The sequence below is a fragment of the Opisthorchis viverrini genome, assembly GCF_000715545.1.
Source record: "Opisthorchis viverrini unplaced genomic scaffold opera_v5_398, whole genome shotgun sequence".
Lineage (NCBI taxonomy): Eukaryota > Metazoa > Platyhelminthes > Trematoda > Opisthorchiida > Opisthorchiidae > Opisthorchis > Opisthorchis viverrini.
This window is the reverse complement of record NW_008752057.1, coordinates 104,768-107,086: the sequence shown is the minus strand read 5'-3', so window position 1 is coordinate 107,086 and position 2,319 is coordinate 104,768. Positions and strand designations below refer to the sequence as shown.

Sequence of the window (2,319 nt, the reverse complement as noted above, 5' to 3'; positions counted from 1 at the left end):
GCTAGGTTCGTTGTTGGAGTCATGCGTTTCTCAAAGCAGTACGTTTTTGTGCATGAAGAGAGATAGCCGCATAAAATTACGTACACAAACGTCTGTCTACTCTATGACGGGTTTCGAATCTAGCTAGCATTTATGTGATAAGGAGAGGGAAACAAAAGATCAGATGAGGTTTTTAATGAAGAAACTGAAGGATGACGGGAGACAAACGTAAGGCTTCAGTTAGTGTTATTCGTATTTGTCATCCCGGCTGGGACGAGTGGCTGCATATTCACTTTTATGGTTATATATATATATATATAGTTTAAACCGTAGGTGACTCCAGCTAACTGGCGTTCATTCTGAGAACACGTTTGGTTTGCAAACCACAGGAATTAGTAAATGCCTTACAGCACTGCGCCCCTCTCATTCCACATTATCAAAAATGTCCCCTTCTATTGTACTTTTGTTTTCAGGTCCCAACTTGTGTGCTTCTTTCGACTGCCTGAGTTTAATGACGGAATTGGATAAGTCTTTTGACGGGAAGCATTCCAAAGGCGAGAATGTAACTTGCGGCTGTCTTCCTTGTGGAAATTTCCGAAAGGTCAAAAGTTGATGTAATCTACATTATCATGAATTTTCGGTATTTCGTCAAATACAGCTCACACTTTTTAAATACGTTTCGGCTTTCCCGCAATGGAAGTTGCTAATGTAATGTGTCCTGTGAAACTGGCAACGCTCCCGCAATCTAAGCTGGAGAGAGACAGTCATTGTAGACCACTGACAGCATACAACCGCGAGATTACCGGTGTGTTCAAGGAATACTGTTAACCTCAATATCTGACATTGAACTTGATATGTTCCAGCAGTTTACTACACAGTTAGTGGATGCTCTACCTGGAGATCCTTCAGCAGCCATGCTAAAAAGTCTTCGTAGACACATAAATAGGTGGGGCTAGTATGCGCACCAAGGCTACTAGTTTACTGCACAGAAATCATTCGTCAGATAAATCCATACATGTATGAAACGTCTCTATTGGTAGTGGTATTCATGTCAGTAGTGGTTTTCGTCTCGTGCAACATCTTGACCATACATCGCTGATCACTAAAAGTGTCCTATGGTGTTAGCTCCCTATTAATCAACCCCACAAAACAGTGGACTACTTGTGCAGTTTTATTACAACCCATAAATCCTCAGCATGTGTTCTGTTAGACTTAAAAGAAATTGCTCTGTATGGGGATTGTTTGTTTTCATCTTGGAGAAGCATTCAAGCAGGCTGACGGTGTAGCGTAGGAAGCATTTTGGAGCTGCGCCAGAAGACGTTACTCCAAGGATGATTAAATGTTTGTAAGGCCATTTCTTCCGCATTTTTAAGTGCTTCAAGGTCGCTTATCACCACTGAACCGTCTTCAACGCTTTCAAAACCGCATAAACCAATGGTCTTCTATTCTTTGTGTTTGTGAGAATAAAAGTCCCACAAACTTAAATGCTTTTAACAATAACCGCTTAGACCGTATTTACAAAACGTTTTGTGTTGGAAGTCAGAGTACACTGGACAAGACCAACACTTTACATTTTGCTACAACAGGTCAAAATAGAGGTTTTGTCGCGCTTTTTTTTCACTCCTGATACTCTTCAAGACTAAGAAGAGTTCTCACCAGGGTTGTTACTCCCTGGGAGCCATTCAGAGGGATTTTTCACCGGCAAGAAACAGTTAACAAATATTAAAAAATTTTAGGAGCCGACACTTAATTCAGGACAATAATTGCAGGCCTCAATACTTAGGCTATCAAAAACCCAACAGGCTAAAAACAACGACTATGCCTAATGCGCCCACCATCTGTTTCGCGTATAGCGTATCAGTTCACCTACAGCTTGGATGACAGGTCAGAACCGACTGGAGCTTAAGTAGACATTCCCCGGACAATGTACTGCTTGAGTCAGGCAACTAAGCAATAGATGGGAGCACTGGAAAATCAAGTTGGAAACCCGTCTCATTGAGTGCAAGTATATCCAGGCCATCGGTTGCACGGATGACTCAAAAACATTGTTCAGACATTTTCTCCGGAATGCGAATATAAAATGGCCAGCGTTTAGTGAGACCAAGCTGATCAGCTAGTGTCAACGGAGTTGGTGTGAGCAGCCTGTTATCGTCCCGCATTATTATCCAATAAACTTACATCAAGGCTTAGTTTTCACCGATGGGTAACCACGAGTAAACTGATAATTAAGCGACTCTAATGAGGTTTTCAAGAGTCACGTTGGTGAACTGATAGTCGGTAACTTCCCTCCTTATCGGAACATGTCAAATAGGTGTAAAGTAGTCTGTTACATTGCCCAAT

At 41.7% G+C, this 2,319-nt stretch overlaps 1 protein-coding gene across 1 annotated transcript in view; it reads left to right on the top strand.

Moving 5' to 3' along the window:
- Positions 1-630, top strand: part of T265_10722 (hypothetical protein) — a gene marked incomplete at both ends in the record, with an annotated part of 8,431 nt that extends 7,801 nt beyond the window's left edge. The window contains one exon of the mRNA XM_009177182.1: positions 453-630. Coding sequence (XP_009175446.1) covers positions 453-592 — 140 coding nt within the window. The remainder of the gene's footprint in view (positions 1-452) is intronic.
- Between the last annotated feature and the right edge of the window lie 1,689 nt (positions 631-2,319).